Source organism: Dermacentor albipictus, chromosome 9 (assembly GCF_038994185.2).
Source record: "Dermacentor albipictus isolate Rhodes 1998 colony chromosome 9, USDA_Dalb.pri_finalv2, whole genome shotgun sequence".
In the NCBI taxonomy this organism is placed as follows: domain Eukaryota; kingdom Metazoa; phylum Arthropoda; class Arachnida; order Ixodida; family Ixodidae; genus Dermacentor; species Dermacentor albipictus.
In genome coordinates, this window is record NC_091829.1 from 38,149,371 (window position 1) to 38,165,636 (window position 16,266).

A 16,266-nucleotide genomic window follows, 5' to 3' on the forward strand; every position below is an offset into this window, starting at 1 on the left:
AGTAATGCTTGCAGCTAATAATTAACTTGTGCATGTAACACGAGCAGGTGACTCAGTTATTTTCATGAAGAAATGTGTCATGACGGACTGTGCAAGGTACTTAATTACCCCGTAATTATGATGACTCACCATGAAATGTTCGAAGAGGTATTCTACCACCTTCACTTGTGTCTTCAATGGAGTCCCTAGCTCCTGGGAATGAAATTGCATAAATTTCATGTACTTATCAACAGTCTGTCATCATTTGTGACTGAACAGGTTAATTCAGTTAAGCTTAGCTTTTTCTCATTAGTGAGGGCTGACATGACATTTATGACCTTCCATTCTTAAAAAAATCTTATTTCATTTACTTATTTTGCTTAAAAATCAAAGTCCAAGCTCTGTAGCAGATATGCTGACAAGTTTCAGAGCACCGCAAATAATTTGCTGTAATACTTCTTTCTCTGAACCAGTTTCGGTTTCCACCCTGCACGTGCGTGCCTTACATCATGGCAGTAAATACAGAAAGCTGAACTAGTTCTAACCGTGGCATATTAAAAAGAGCTTTGCAGCACCTAGTGGGAAAGGCACAGAATAACAAAGAGAATAGAATGTAATAGGACGGAAGGAACGCTGTCCCGTGTTGTGTGTCCTCCTTGCTTTCTGCTGCTTCATCTTCCGAGGTCGCTGGTTCAATTCCTGCCGTGGCGGCCACATTACGATGGGCACGAAATGCTCGCATACTTGAATTTAGGTGTACCTTAAAAACTCCAGCTGGTTAAAATTAATCCGAAGCCCTCCCACTACAGCATGCCCCATAATCGGATCGTGATTTTGGCACGTAGAACCCTAGAATTAAGTTTTTATTTTTCCTTTCTTCCTCTTCTCCACTAAGCTCTAAAAAATATATATGTATTTAATAATGACATCACCGTACACTCGTGCTCGCCGCACTCCTACAATCAATTCTGCAGCTGCCGCGCACAAATGCAGCCAGAAATGTTCACCAATCCTGATTATTATTACTATTATTTTTATGAGCAGTGTCATGACATACTTAGCCCTATCGCAACATGATCTCAAAAAATTTCGCCCTGTGTCATGGTGCTGCAATAATATCAGTGATGCCCGTTTTGGCATTTCGAGGTGAACTTTAGTGTCAAGTGAAAATCTTTTGTATTTCCCCAACCTTTATACTGGCTAAGCGTCGTCCTCTTACGTATGAGAGGTATGTGGCAAGGCTTCCGCTATTAAATTTACTGTGCGAAGTTTGGCAATTGTTTTCTCTTTTTCTTCTTCTCTCAGCAAAATCTGGAAGTCTGGTTTTTGTACCAGTTAAGTGCAAATGGAGTTCAAAAAGGGTACTTACTAGTATAAAATAATTTAGTGTTCCTTCTTGCTGTTCTTTATAAACTCCGTATCACTGTGGAACTTCTGTTGCAGTACGAGTAGCTAGTTTGCTGTTACAGAAGCATTGTTTATTAACTCAGCTAAGCTTAATCTTCCTGACTTGAAGATCACCAGGCCTGTGGTGTCATCACATCAGATGCACAGGCAAGCAATGAAGTGAAAGCGGAGAGCAACTTCTGGCAACGCTGCTGGCAGTGGCAGCAAGCAAAAACTAGGTTGCGACTGAGGCAAACAAAAAGTCGATGCAGCTGGCATGAATGTCACCAACGCACACTGGCGGAAATGCCAAAGTCTACGGGAATGCGGATGAGGCCATGCGACTGAAAACTGCCCAGATTTCTTGGCTACTCCTGCAGCGGTACTGTAAGCGCCTCCCAGTGCTACTCTCATCTTTGGTCGGGTGATCCAGAAGCACCATCCCAATGTAGCTTTTGAAGCATTCAGATATGCTACATGTCTCACTCTCTCTCCCTCACCACCTCTCCAGGCCAGAAGTGCCATTTACACATCGTTTTGTGCATTTTGTGCCATATTCTGAGTCTCTAAACTTTAGTCATAACTAAGAAACGGAGTATGAAATGAAAATGAAGGCAAGATAGAAGGCAGGACAAGTGCTCACTTTGGCTGGTCGATACCTGTTCTGACAGCCAACGGTTGTCAGAGGACTATATACCGTATTTACTCGCGTAATGAACCCACCTTTTTTCCAGATAAGTTGACATAAATTTGGGGGGAGGGTTCATTACGCGGGGAAAAAAAATTTAGATATTTTTTAGGTCGAAATTTCATGTCACAATGAAGATAGGAAAATCGCAATCCCAACCTTACCTTTATAGTAAAAACACGTACGCGATGAATGTGAATTAAAAATTCATTTTTATTTTCATGCTGCTGGCTGCTTATGGTCTGTCTCACTCGGGCTCGCTATCTGAATCCACGCTTCCACTCATATCGCTTGCGACTTCGTCGGCGTCGTCGTCTTCCCACAGCGCGTCGTCTTCACTGCCGTCGAGGCTGTTGGAGATGCCAGTCTTTTTGAAGCTGCGGACGACCATCTCGCTGGGAATCACACTCCATGCTTCTAGAATCCATCGACAGAGCATGTCGATGGTGGGCCTTCTAATCTTACCTGCAGGAGTCAGGTCGTGGTTTCCCGCGGCCATCCACTCTGTATAGAGCCGGCGCACGTTGTCCTTAAAGGGCTTATTAATGGAAACATCAAGGGGCTGCAGCACTGATGTCAAGCCACCTGGGATGATAGCGAGGTCCGTGCGTAACTCGCTCATTCGGCAGCGGACATTTTTTTCCAGATGGCCGCGGAAGCTGTCCATAACAAGCAGCGATGGCAGGAGAAGAGCCCCGGGCCGCCGTCCCCAGACTGTTTTCAGCCAGTCGGACACCAGCTCGGCCGACATCCACCCTTTCTCCTGGGCGCGAATGTGGATACCGGCAGGAAGAGTTCCCTTTGGCAGAGTCTTTCTTTTGAAGACGACGAACGGCGGCAGCTTCCTGCCGTCCGCTGTTACAGCTAACATCACGGTGCACCGCTGCTTCTCGGCGCCCGTCGTCTTAACCTGCACACTTTTCGCACCTTTCATATCGACAGTGCTGTTTCTTGGCATGTCAAAGTTTATAGGCGTCTGGTCTGCGTTCCCGATTTGCGACAGCAGGAACTTTTTGTCCTCACGGATCCGAATGACAAAGCGGTGGAAATCACGCACTTTGTCCCCACAGTCTGCCGGCAGCCGCTGGCATAACGTAGTACGCCTTCTGAGGCACAACACGTTCCGGCGCATGAAACGAGTCGTCCAACCACTGCTCGCCTTAAATTCACTCGCGGCAATGCCGTGACTTCTTGCAGTGGCCCGCGCGTGATTCTGTATCAGCTCGTGGGATATGGCACATCCTTCGTTGCGGAGCCTCTTCACATAGCTCAGAACTTCTTCCTCGACGCGAGGAAACTTGCCCTGCTTCGGCCCGCGAAAGGCCCGGCGATCTTTCTTCGTCGCTCTGAGTTCCTCTTGTTGATTCCTCCAGTAGCGCACACGCACGGGGTCTACACTAAAATGCCGTCCAGCCGCGCGATTGCCATGCTCCAAAGCATGCTCCACGACTTTGAGCTTAAAACCGGCCGTGTAGCTAGCGTTACGCCCCATCGCACAACGCGCAGAAAATGCACAGCACGCACGAAATAATGCAAAGGTCGTAGCGAAGCACTTAAACAGCAACAAAATAGGACTGGCGAAATGGCGACCGACGCTGTCCAAGTGCGTTGTCTTTACTTCGTTCTGCCGCCGCCGCGCATGCATGGCGCTATAAGCAGAGGTTTGCTTCCGTTTGCTTCCGTTCCGTTTGCACCTGTTGACCATTACATCGGTAATATACAGGCTAGCAATGCAGGCAATCAAATTAAAGCTTCAAGCATGGGCAGAAAATAATGACATTTTGGGAGAGCTTCAGAATGGCTTTAGAATAGGTAGGCGTTTGGATGATAACTTGTTTGTTCTTACTCAGTGTATTGAAATATCAAAAGCAGAAAGCAGACCGTTGTATGTGGCCTTTTTGGACATTACAGGAGCATACGACAACATAGACCGCAGCATTTTGTGGGATATTCTGGAAGGGGAAGGCTTAGGTAACGATTGTATACAGCTTTTGAGAGAGATTTACCTAGAAAATACTGTTTGCGTTGAATGGGAAGGGATGAGGAGCGCGGAGAAAGTTCATATCAACAAGGGACTGAGGCAGGGGTGCCCTTTATCCCCGCTGCTGTTTATGATGTACATGGTGAGGATGGAGAGGGCGCTAGAAGGCAGTAATATCGGGTTTAATCTCTCATACAAACAGGCAGGTACAGTAATAGAGCAGCAACTCCCAGGTTTATTTTATGCGGACGACATTGTGTTGCTCGCAAACAAGCAAAGTGATTTGCAACGTCTGGCTAATATCTGTGGACAGGAAGGCAACAATTTAGGTTTGAAATTTAGTGTTAGAAAATCAGGTGTTATGGTATTCAATGAAAACAGTGAACAGACAGTGGAGATACAGGGCCAAGAAATACCTCGGGTAACAGAATATAAATACCTTGGTATATGGATAAACGAAGGCGACGGATATATGGAAACACAGGAAAAAACCATAACAGTCAAGGGGAAGAGAAATGCAGCCATAATGAAGCACAGAGCGCTATGGGGATACAATAGGTACGAGGTCCTCCGAGGTATGTGGAAAGGGGTAATGGTTCCAGAACTTACTTTTGCAAATGCAGTTGTTTGCTTTAAATCAGGGGTACAATCAGGACTCGACGGGAACCAAAGGTCAGTGGGTCGCCTCGCATTGGGCGCTCACGGGAAGACTACAAATGAAGCTGTGCAAGGGGATATGGGCTGGACTAGTTTTGAAGTGAGGGAAGCTCGCAGTAAAATTGAGTATGAAGAACGGCTGAGGAATATGGAGGAAAGTAAATGGGCTGGGAGAGTGTTCAGGTATCTGTACAGGCAAAACATTGATTCACAGTGGAGGAAAAGAACTAGGAAGCTTACCAGCAAGTATGCGGCCTGTGGGGTGGGCAACACAGCAACAAAGAAGGTCAAGCGGAAAGTCAGAGAGGCTGAATTAATCTCATGGGTGGCGGCAATGGAAAAGAAACCTGCCATGAGTAACTACTTAAGGGGAAAAAACGAAATTAGGAAAGAAACCATTTATGATAACTCAAAGGGAAGCTCATTACTTTTCGAAGCCAGATCGGGATGCCTTAGAACACGCACGTATAAAGCGAGATATAAGAAGGAAGAAGAAGCATGTGCTTGCTGCGGTAAAGCTAGGGAAACGACGGAGCATATTTTATTAGAATGTGAAGACATCTATCCAGCGGTCGATTTAGGCACCACTGGCCTCCTTGAAGCCCTCGGGTTCAGCGGGAGCAGTGGTAAAGCAAACAGGTCCGCAATAGACATCAGTAAGAGGCGATTGGAGGATTGGTGGAAGAAAAGTAGGGAAACGACAAAGGACGGAGACGTACAGAAGCACAGTTCGCAATAGGGTATCAGAAAATTTGTACGTGGTAGTTCATAGTGTGTTTTTTTTTTCTCATTGGTTAACCTAGGTAGGATATTAGGCAGCATAGTAGGAAGAGCTTGGTGGCGCAAGCCACCGCCCCGTTCCAAAGGGGACGCTCATAACATCCATCCATCCATCTGCTTTGCATTTAATAGATGGCACTCGGCAACCTGCATCATCATCATCATCATTGTAAAAAAAAAGAATCTAGAGAAGTTTGACAAATTGGTTCGAGAAATACAAAGAAAATAGCCTAGCGTGGTGGAAACTGCCGTCACCCCATTTCAAAGAGGACGCCCCAGTAAAGCCCTTTGCGCATCCACCAACGAATCATGCAAGGTCAATGAACGATCAACGAAAGCGTGCAGTCGACGCCCGCGTCACCCGCGTTCGCGTCGCCGGTGTTCAGCATCGTTGGCTTCAAATGATGTTTATTTTATCACTGCGCGATCAGACAATTTTATGATCGTCGACAGTCGACAGCGCCGGCCAATTGAGCCGAGATAACGCGAACATGCTGAACACCGACCCTGCGGGCTTGTGCGCGTTATTTACGCGACGTAAAAAAAAAAAAAAATTCAATTTTCGACGACAAAAGTGGGGGGTGGGTTCATTACGCAAGTGGGTTCATTACGCGAGTAAATACGGTAGTGGGCCCTTGGAGCAACTGTAGATGTAGTTTTCAGGCGGCTTTACTCTTTCTTTAAGTCCAGAGGTCTGGACTCAAGGCTATGAGTAGGCCTGTGTATTAGGTGTTTTGCATCTTCCCTCTGTCATCTTCAATCTTGTTCCTCCTAATTTCCCTCTTTTTCTTTCCTGTCGCAGAGTGGCTGGCTAGAGGAGTGTGCACTTCAGGCCTTTCTCTTTGCCTTTCTTATTACCAAACTTTTCTCTCATGCAACCATGCAGAATGCTGTGAACTCATTTTGTATTAAACCCACATTGGAGAAAACAAATAGCAACAGGCAGGTGATGGCATATTGCCCTGGTGAAATAAATTGCAAGGTGGAGCATGATCTGAATTACTAGTTCAGGAAGAGCAGGTATTTCAAATGGGCCTATTGATTTCCTCAAGTGTGACTTCACAAGGATAGGTGCTTGCCATTGGCTCCTGCCACTTGCGTGTTGTCAACTTTTTGCTCATGTACACAGCATTTGCTTAGTTTTCAAGCTCCTTATCCCTGTGAAGGGTTGAATAGATAAGAGACCACTTGACACCACAGATTACTGTCGCTTTTTTATGCAGGCTTTTCTGCTTTCACAATGCCACAGTTATCAGCTTTACAGCCTCAAATGATGTCTGTCATTTGTATTTCAATTTCTTGAATATTTTGTGTGGCTTACATGTAGGGAAATATGGTATTTCTGCCTCATTAGACAAGAGACACGAACTAGTGGAGGGGGCTGAGATCGATTGTGCAAATGCATTGAACATGTGCAGGCAGTTCCCAAAGTGATCTATTGTGTCTTCATGGAATGTGAGTGAAGGGAAATGAGTGCCACACTTTCAAAGCCGCACTGGGGTTATTCTGTATTTCGTTGGCCCTCTTTTTGCTCTACTTCGTTCTCGCTTCATTTTGAAACCACTGCATGGGTGGTGGAATAACGACGCCAACTGCCTGCAACTGTTTGTGCATGCCGCCTCTTCTCGCTTCTTTCCAGGTTTTTCACTGATAAACGCGCAAAAAGCAAAGTGCTCCCCTCCCTCGCCGCTTGTTTGCTCCTCTTGGGTTTGTGTGCTGTCTTTTCCACCTGCTGCTGCTGCTGCTTCTCTCTGCACTGTTGCCTTCCTTCTTGCTTGCTGCGTCCTTCCAAATCCCGGGGATATTTGCAACAAGTAATGCACCTTTCCTTCAAATGTTTAGTCTTTGTTGTAGTTTTTCTTTTTGTGCCCGAAATTGGGGCAGTTGTCCGTCCTCTCACTTACACACACTGCGGTGCTGGCACTGCTCGACTCGCTCAGCAGCTGCGGCCAAATTGTGCAGTGTGGTACCATATGCACTTGTGCAAAGGCTTTAATAACAGTCTCAACGACATGGAAATTTTAAATGTCCACAAGTCGTTTTATTTCAGTTTTTCCAGCTATGCATAATCTGTGATCCCTTTGTACCAGTAAGGGTGCACGCTGTTGCTTTTGTAATGCGTTTATTTGTCCACGCATGCGTGCCACGCACATGGTTCCTGTCTAGCGCTCACTACTGTCACCACTGCTTGAGGATCTGTGCGCCAGCACATTTTGTGGATGTAGTCGTCCTCTATTCCATCGGTGGCGTTAGATACGCCTTTGATGCTAAAGCTTTCCACAACATCTGAAGACAAAGCATGCCACATCCTCAGAATTTGAGAGTGGAAAAGTTACTCCTCCCCCATCTCTCTCCAAATATTGGGCTGCCAGGTTAGTGCATGAGTGAGCATGAGTGCATGAGTGATCAAAGCCCTTGCTCTATTGCATATGGTAACTTGGTTTCAACTTGGAAAAAGCATACAGTGTAAATTTGGCAGACACAAAGCTCCTGCGCTGTTTTGCCTTCTGCATTTTGTGTGTGTCATTGCGTTGTGATGCCTTTCCCAGGTGTGCAGAGAGACATTTTAAGAGGGCGTCTGCCATGCTAGTTGCAAGGTGGCAAACCAAACTGTTCTGTATTGGGTGAATTGGTAGAGCGCATTTTAAGCAGCTCAGAACAGTTGAACCTTGATATAACAAATTTTATTAAATGCTAAATAGCCTGGCAAGAGAATGAGAATTCGTGATTGGCAGCCAGCCTCTAGAGTTTGTGCAAGAGTACATTTATCTAAGCGCATTAGTCAGAGGGGACCCGAATCAGGTAAAGGAAATTTACATAAGAATATAGACGAGTCGAAGCGCATACGGCAGACACTATAAAGTCTGGAACAGCAGCCTACAGCTATCCTTAAAAGGAAAAATGTACGATCATTGCATTATATCAGTGCTAACATATGGAGCAGAAACAAGGACGTTAACAAAGAAGCTTGCAATGAAGTTAAGGACTGCACAACGACCAATAGAAAGCAAAAATGATGGGTTTGTCCTTGAAGGGACAGGAAAATAGTGGTGCGGATTAAAGAGGCAACTGGTGGTAGCCAGAGCAGGCCATGTAATGCATAGGGCAGATAACCCTATTTGGGTGGTCTATTAAAGTTTCAGAAAAGGTGTCGGTGAAGGGAAGCACAGTCAAGGACGGCAGAGAATCAGGTGATGGAATGAAATTGGGAAACTTGCAGGCATAAAATGGGATCAGCTGGTGCATGATGGGGGCAACTGGAGATGGCTGGGTGAGGCCTTTGTCCTGCATTGGACATAATTAGGCTAATGATGATGACTGTAACCAGTTATCAGATACGTTTACTAAGTAAATTTAAAATGCTTATGGCCAATATCAGCATGCAAGGAATGCTGCTTCTGCTCCAGTTGATCCCTAGCAGTAGTCTCGCTGGCACCTTCTTCGGGCGTAGGTTGTCCCAATCGGGGCCTCCTCTCACAGAGAACTCGTGAGAGTAGAGAAGGAGTCGTGCGAGGGTATGTCGTTATGCCTCATAGCAGGAGAAGCAATGAATTGGCGCTGTTTTTCATAGGGTCATGTAAGACAAGCAGCTTTTTTTTTTTTTGGTCATTTTTCCAGATGACATGCGTATTGCTTCTCTCTTCTCTTTCCATGCTTTGTTTTGTTGCATCCTGCTTCTCCGAAGCATTTTGATGTGTGTGTATATAGTAGTTTAATATCCCCTTCGAATATATAATATGTATATTGTATGCGTCAAATTAGCTGACTTTATGATCTTTTAGATTACGTCTTTTTAGCATGCACTTCTTTTCTGCACTTCTACATAACACCGCTTCCAGATGGTGATACTCATTACATTAAAAGTCAGCTGCAATGAAATTTCACTTTTGCTGAACTTGTAATAAGTTAATACTAGTATGTACTATTTAAACAACCTTGCCAAAGCTGCAGGTCTGATAATGATCTAATTTTCTTATTAGCGGCCTTTAAATAGCACTTACACAGATCATGCATGCACCTAACGGTTAGCGGATGTGACAAAAGTATTAACATGTAGGCTCCAAGATTTTTACAACGTGCCCTGGGCAGCGCCTAATCTTGAAAGTCATGCTAAGAAATCTTGTGTTCTGATGCACCGCTTGTGGCAAGCATTCACGGTTGCGATATTCTTTTTTCATACTCAGTATGAAAAATGTGAACTTCAGCGAGCATTTCTTCGCACGTCCACTCATATTTCAGACATTAAATTTTGCATGGAAGCTTCGTTATATATTATCTACTTGAAACTACTTTCACTGACGAAAATTATGTAGCCATTGTCCTTAAAAGTGATCCCACATGCTTTTTTTTAACTGCCGTGCCTAGTGCCTAGAAATTGTACGTTCCCCCCTCGAAGTGCAGTCCCCTCCTAGGCTTTTAGGGTGCTTGTAGTTTTTCTTTCATAATATGTGACCCATTTTGGTGCCCGTGCTTTTTGTTGCCATGCAGAACCTTCCAATCACATGTGGTCCTGATGGCGTGCCGATCTCCAGAGAAGAAGAGAACTTCGTTCAAGAGATGCTCCTCGAAGAACAGATGAGCGGCCTTGATGTCTCTGAGTGAGTGTGATGGCCCCTTCCCCGTTTAGTGAGATCTTGAATTTTGAACGCAAGGGCAATGCATAGAACAAGGCATATGGATGGAGAGACAGCGCTACAGGCTGCTACCAACAGTTCAATCCAGCCAAACAAATTCCAGGTTGTACAATATCACTTCCTCTCATGTTGTCCAAAGCCTTGGGACTTAACAAGGTTAGCAAGGATACAAGTTCTTTATGTGGCTGAACACCGAAAGTGGTGCTGAAAGATGGTCCACACAGCTTGTTGTGCCCGCTTCTGGGACCCTCTCGTAATGTTCCATCTACATTCAACTTGTGGTAATTTAAAATTACAATCAATTTTTACATTTTCAAAGTTCCAGTTATCGTGTTACATTTTATGAAGCATTATTAAGTCTTTTCATGTTGAGAAGGAAAATTTATTTATAGGTACTTTTTTAATTTCAAGAGCCGAGCAACATGGCTAGACATGGCCACTGATAGGACATTCCTAAGCCATGAGTGGCCATAACATGTCCCTATGTAATAAATATTTAGTCTTCTGCACATTGTTACAGGTGCCGCTACAAGGTGGCACTGCAGACCCGGTCACTAGGGGTGTGCAGATATTTGAAACTTCAATTGAATATTACCCTATTTGATTCGAAGACTGAATCGAATGGGCAGTATTCAGTATTCGTTAATAAATCTATTTTAAGATAGTTTTTGAATACTTCAAATTGCTAACTATGGAGTAAATTCCATGCCAGTGGCCATATTAGATATACAACGTGACAAGTTACATAGTGGAGCATGCTTTATGTTACTGAGAAAGCCAGACTTTTTCCAGCTTGAATGCTATCACTCGAACCCGCCAATGAGTCTTGCGGTATAGAAATAATGTGCTTGTTCACACCTAATGCTCTATTTGTGCTTTTAATAAACAATACTTCATAATGTGCGGTAAAATGACAGAAATTTGCTAACGTCGATATACTGGGATGTGGAGATAATTTAGGAAAATGGCTGTTTATTGTTCAAAAACTATGTGAAATGAATTTGATTTGCTTTTGGAAATCAGGGAGCAGATGATGGAAAAAGTTTTTTGGGTATAACATCATTCCATCTGTATGCTTGGTCATGTTTTTCTTTGACGATTACTGCTCATAATTCTGGATCACCATATGGTTGAATAATGAGTGTGTCAGTGAACAGCTGTCAGTATAGCTTGAATTAACTTAACCTCATGATGTATGTCTTCGCATAAAAAAGACCAAACACCATGTGAAGGAAAGTTGAAATAACTTGTTCACTTTTATTTCTAGCCATGAAAAAGTACATTCATGAAAAAAAAAAACCACAGCATTCTTTTAGTAAAAATTAATTAGTGTATAGTAACAAATTAGTGATTGCTTTTCTTTAACTACCTTCAACTGAAGACTAGCTCCAGATTATGCAAAAGTGCTGCTATACTTGCAGACAACTTTCTATGGCCGTGAAGTTAAAGCTGTGGAGGTAGAGCTTCCGCACACATATTATTGCGCCAAGTATTCTGGCAGAACCCGACAGCACTTTTACTTCCTAAAATATATACTGAAGCAACATAGCTGCCATCTGTGATGGTTTCACATTTCCCCCAACACGGTAGGGAGAAAGCAGCAAAATAAGTCAAATTTAACACTTGGTTGTCTATGTTGTCATTGTTTATAAATAATACATTAGTGTTTCATATTCCCCAGCTAACCCGGATGAGAATTTAGGATTTTTTTGTTTTTGTCTTTTCGAGGAGCACTCTTGTGCATGCTTTGCCTCCGTAGCTTATCTTTCGTTGCCACAGAAAATTGTCCATGGGTGAATAGGCGTTTATGCCAACTTTCCTGCACTTTAATCTTTGAACTTGAGCGTACTGTTCTTGCCAGGCATAAATGTACACCACTGAGATTATTTGAGTGGGCACAGTCGGTAGAGTAGGTCAAACTGGCCGTCGGGCAAGTTTCCACACCGTTTGCATGGTTTAAATATAACTTATAAGAACGGCATTCATGAAGGCAGGTGAACGCAGGACATATGTTTTGTAGTAGGGAGCTGGTATTGTTGTCTTATCATATAAAGGAGCTGCCTTTGCTGATAGCAATGGTAATCCTTCAGATCGTGTGGCAAGAGTGTAGCGTACCTTTTTTTTTTTGTGATCGAACTCTTTTCAAGCAGAAGCAGGTGTCTAATGAAAACTAGTGAAACATAACAGAAGTATTCCCTTATTCAGCTCAGTTATGCAACAAAGTTGGTGAACACCCCACAAAAGGGGCTCCCCTTGTCTTCCCAATAACTGTGTTCTTTAGATTATACAGAATTATTAAAAATCATCCATGGCAGATAGCACAATTCACGTCCTTAAATGGGAAAACTTGAAACAGGCAGAAAAAACTAGCAAAGTATAAATTGAAATGCCTAACTGCATGTGGTGGTAGCTTAGTGGCTATGGCATTGTGCTGGATTCTGACTGCAGCAGCCACATCTCGATGGGGGTGAAATGTAAAAATGCACGTGCACTTATATTTAAGTGGCCGTTAAAGTATCCCAGAGGATCAAAGTTAATCTGGGGCAACCAACGCAGCATGCCTCACATAATCAGATCATGGTTTTCACCCAAAAAAACCCCGCAATTTTATTTTCTTTGATGCAGATTAAACTGATAAATTTCACTAAATTTATAACTGATTACTGGACATTCTAGTTTATGAATTTGTAGCTGGTGAGTTTTCTAGGCGTACCAACTTCAAGCTAACACTGAGGATGGCGCAGATTTTGAGATGTGCGTTGTCAACATTACAGTCAAAATGCAGTGTTGTTTGACTTATTTTTTAACAAAACACTGTTTTACGTATTGAATCGCAAAAATAACTGGAATGCCAATGTTATATTTTGTCACAGAGTTTATGAATAATATGAATAATCATCTCGAAACTGCTGTCATTCTGAGAATTAGTTCCAAGTGGATATGCCTTGCAAGCTCACTGGCTACAATTCATAAAATGCAGTTTGTAAAAAAAACAATGATATTTTGTTAATTAGTCTATTATCCTTTTTAATTTCCTGTGCAAGTATTGTGCACCTTTTGGAGTAATGCAGTTCAAGGAATAGGATTGTGCTACCTGCCACACGCAATTTAAAAAAAAATTCTTTACAGTCTATAAATAAAAGGCACAGCCGGTACATTATGGAATTTTGGTAGAGCACAAACACACTCAACATTGAGCTGTCACTAAAATGGCAGTTGTTCACTTTGGTTATGACTAGACGTGTCGTAATTAATACTATTGAGCACATTTCGTTGTAAGTTGAGAAGGTGGGTAGCTCCTTCATTCTCCACTGACCAAGCATGCATATAGGCTCTTTGCAAAAGATATAGATGAATATAAATGTTTCTCCAATTCACCAGTGATGTTGAAGGGACTACAAGCAACACAAGATATGGCTAGATTTGCACATACCCATTGTAGCTCTGTCTACTAATTCACCTATACCATTAAACGAACGAGTACAGAATTGTGAGAGAGTAGCTTATCAGGCTGGACTGATGTAGTGTTTTTATTTAGTGACCTCCTAACTAAATTGTTCGTACCTGTAAACAATTGTTCTCTCATTTTCCCTTCTTCTTTTTTTAATTTTTCAGTGGTGGCAGCGGTTACGCCAATGACTGCAATGATGAAATGGACGATGAGGTTGCGGCGGCCTACGAAGAATTTCTCCGAGACTCGGGACGATGAACTTTTGTATCTCAACAAGAAGGGGAGGGCTCCGGGGTGGGTTGGCCAACGAGCGGGAGGGGAGTGCGTTAGGGCTGTTTTCTTAAAGTGTTCATTTTTTGGGCCGTCATATTATTTTTTTTGCTTTATTTTATGTGGATTGGTGACTGCAGTGTGGTGCCACCTTGCCCCTTTTTTTTGTTTGCTTTTATATGTTGGCAAGGTCTCTTCTGTTACCTCAATTTATTTTTGTTTTCGTACATTTGTCACCTGCGCGGGCGATCTTTCATGTTACAATGCAGTTCAGGCCATTTGAATGGAGTGCAACAAGCGCTTGTACATTCTCAACGCACAAAGTGCTGTTTTTTGGACGAAGACTATCCATTGAATAATAAACAGAGAAGTCGTTTTGCAGGAACTGTCTGTCATGTCCATATCTGCTTGTTTTGAGAGCTGTGCGGATAAGTTGTCTAGCAGTGCGCAGTAGAGTGAACATTGCGGAACTGCTTCGCCTTTGAAACAAGTGTGTGCCAGAAAATTCAGGACAGAAGCAATGGCTGTGTGGAAAGGGTCTCCAGAAATTCGCCATGTCAAGTGATACAGGTACAAGTGCTACTAGGCTTCGGTACCTGCTGCAAGGTGTGCAACAGTTCATTCAATCCTGGGTATTGGACAATGTCATGCTGTGCCAAAGAATGGGAAGATTAGTGGCTCAATCTGTGAAGTAATGCCGAAATCAACGGTGCTAAAAGAAGAATCGGGATAATCTGTTAACATTATTTGGTGAAACACTGTGTTAACGTAAATTTGCTTTTATCTCCAACGTGAAGTAACGGACCAGCTGCTGGTGCCACTCGTGTAACTTGTAAGCACACGAGTGATTCATGTATTAAAGCGTTTGTGCTGGGCAGTACAGCGCTAACACGCCGTGGCAGCTGGTTTGAGTGACAGGCTGCCCCGAGGCGCGGAGGCCGGAATGGCTGGTCCGCGCTGGCCGGTCGCTCTTGGTGCAATACGTGCGTGTTATGAGCGAGTATCCAGTGCGCGTGGCTAAGCTAAAGCCGGGACGGGGAGTGGCGTCCGCTACTAGCCAGCGACCGGCCGAAACCGAAATCCCGCATAGGCGCGGCGCGCTCTCAAAACCGGAGAGGCCAGTGTTCCCGAAGGGCGCAGTAAGTACGCGTTGCCGCAGCCAGCCAGCCGCGCTCGGGCCCCGCCAGACAGGAACCGAACGAGGGAGAAGCGAGCAAGGCAGCAACAAACGCACAAGCAAAAATGCAAGCGCGCAGCAAGCAAACAAAAACGTGTCCGGCCCTCCCCTGCGCCCGCGAGATGAATTCGGCCCGCCGTGCGCATGCGCGCGGGACGCGAAAGCAGACTTAAAAAGCATCAATATGGCGGCCTGTTCAACGGCAGGTGTGAGAAGTGTCGGCCTTAACTCGGGAATAGCCATGAAGGACTGCTACTCGCAAATTAAAGGAGGCGAGAAAATATGCAGCGGAGATGCCAACTGCCCGTTTATCAACGGCAACGATTCGGGCCAGGGCGAGGAGCGATGGCTACAGTCCCTCCGCCAGTTCCACAGCGGGCGGAATCTCCAAATGGTTCATCTTTCGCCGTCAGTCACCGAAAAGGCGAGTGTTTCTTCACGTTTCCAGTTCGCATGCCGCGTTCGGCCGATGGCACGGGGTCAGCGTGCGCACCGGGCCCGAACCTTGCGTCTCGGCGGCAGCATTTCGCGATCGTAAACAAACGGGGCGCTCGCTCGGCGCGGCGCACCCGCAGTGACGGTCTCCCGCTTCGTCGTCCACAAAGCCAGCAGCAGAGCGCTGCATTTTCTTTGTTTTCCCCCCCTTCCCTCGACGTTATCTTGCGGTTTGGTGCGGCCTTCGCGACATGGAAGCCCGCGCAACGCCCGCGTTCATTTACCGCTGCCTCCGGCGAGAAAAGCAGCGTCTTTGAACATGTCATGCGCAGCGTTGTGTTTGCTTCGCTGCCGACACCTTTTTATTCCGTTTTTCCTTTCCTCCTGCGCTCGTTATTTTCGTCGTGAATTCTTTTCACTGCGCGGCGCATGTGTGGGGGAGAGAGCGGTCGAGACAGCGCCCGCGGGCGAGGAGGCAGAGACGAGAAGGGGGAGGCGCATAGCGGCGGCGGAGGGCGGTGGCGTGCGCGAGTGTATCGATTTTTTTTGTACCGCATCCCATGGTGGTATTTTTCCTGTGTGCAGAGCGCGCCTTTTTCTCCCGCCCCTTCTTTATTTTCTTCGATCGCCTGTTCGCTTTTACTTGACCCAGGCGGGCGCGCGTGCTGCAGTATGCCGCTTATTTACAAATAGAAAAAGACAACGCGGGGCACTACTTTTTCTTCCTGTGTGTGTGTGTTGTCGCGGAGTGCGCCTGCCAGCCAGCCAGCGTGCGGTGCGGTCTGGCTTGTTGCGGGTTCTTCCGCGGTGGGAGGACAGTCGGGGGGA

General features: G+C 45.0%; 2 protein-coding genes across 6 annotated transcripts in view; both read left to right on the plus strand.

Annotated features, from left to right (window-relative positions):
- LOC135916540 (polyadenylate-binding protein-interacting protein 1-like) overlaps positions 1-14,211 on the plus strand; it is a 32,195-nt gene extending 17,984 nt beyond the window's left edge. For 3 of the 4 annotated variants that reach the window (XM_065449959.2, XM_065449961.2, XM_065449960.2), the window contains exons 9-10: positions 9,960-10,069; positions 13,721-14,211. In XM_065449959.2, the coding sequence (XP_065306031.1) occupies positions 9,960-10,069; positions 13,721-13,814 (204 nt within the window). In that variant the 3' untranslated portion in view covers positions 13,815-14,211. Of the gene's footprint in view, positions 1-7,110; positions 7,286-9,959; positions 10,070-13,720 lie in introns of those variants that run through there. The other variant, XR_010568970.2, reaches the window with a different exon arrangement.
- A 515-nt stretch (positions 14,212-14,726) lies between these two features.
- Positions 14,727-16,266, plus strand: part of LOC135916539 (ribonucleoprotein PTB-binding 1-like) — a 36,008-nt gene continuing 34,468 nt past the window's right edge. Inside the window, exon 1 of one of the 2 annotated variants that reach the window (XM_065449958.2) lies at positions 14,727-15,427. In XM_065449958.2, the coding sequence (XP_065306030.1) occupies positions 14,819-15,427 (609 nt within the window). In that variant the 5' untranslated portion in view covers positions 14,727-14,818. The remainder of the gene's footprint in view (positions 15,428-16,266) is intronic. The other variant, XM_065449957.2, reaches the window with a different exon arrangement.